This window comes from Merops nubicus, unplaced genomic scaffold, assembly GCF_000691845.1.
Source record: "Merops nubicus isolate BGI_N331 unplaced genomic scaffold, ASM69184v1 scaffold38648, whole genome shotgun sequence".
Lineage (NCBI taxonomy): Eukaryota > Metazoa > Chordata > Aves > Coraciiformes > Meropidae > Merops > Merops nubicus.
In genome coordinates this window covers 3,013-3,362 of record NW_008628411.1, presented here as the reverse complement: position 1 = coordinate 3,362, position 350 = coordinate 3,013, and the positions used below count along the sequence as shown (strand labels likewise).

Sequence of the window (350 nt, the reverse complement as noted above, 5' to 3'; positions counted from 1 at the left end):
CCACGCTGAGCGGCACCACCAAGGGCAGGTAGGGCTGGGCCGGGGCCCGGGGGGGCTGTGGGGAGCCCACCTGCATCTGCCCCCCTCCCACTGCAGGCTCTTCGCCGAGAAGATCAACAAGAACGAGCGGAAGGGCAAGGCGGAGATCACGCTGCTCACCCAGGGCCAGGAGACCCCCGACTTTTGGGAGGTACTTGGGGGGCAGCCCGAGGAGATCCGGCCTTGCGTCCCCGATGACTTCCAGCCCCACAAGCCCAAGCTGTACAAGGTATGGAGCCACCATCCGTGGGGCCATTGGCGCTGCTGGGGCCCTGCAGCCCCCCGTCACCCATGTCCCTGTCACCCATGTG

General features: G+C 67.7%; 1 protein-coding gene across 1 annotated transcript in view; it reads left to right on the top strand.

Annotated features, from left to right (window-relative positions):
• Positions 1 to 96: 96 nt before the first annotated feature.
• Positions 97 to 350, top strand: part of FLII (flightless I homolog (Drosophila)) — a gene marked incomplete at both ends in the record, with an annotated part of 3,261 nt that continues 3,007 nt past the window's right edge. The window contains one exon of the mRNA XM_008946639.1: positions 97 to 268. Within this exon, the coding sequence (XP_008944887.1) occupies positions 97 to 268 (172 nt within the window). The remainder of the gene's footprint in view (positions 269 to 350) is intronic.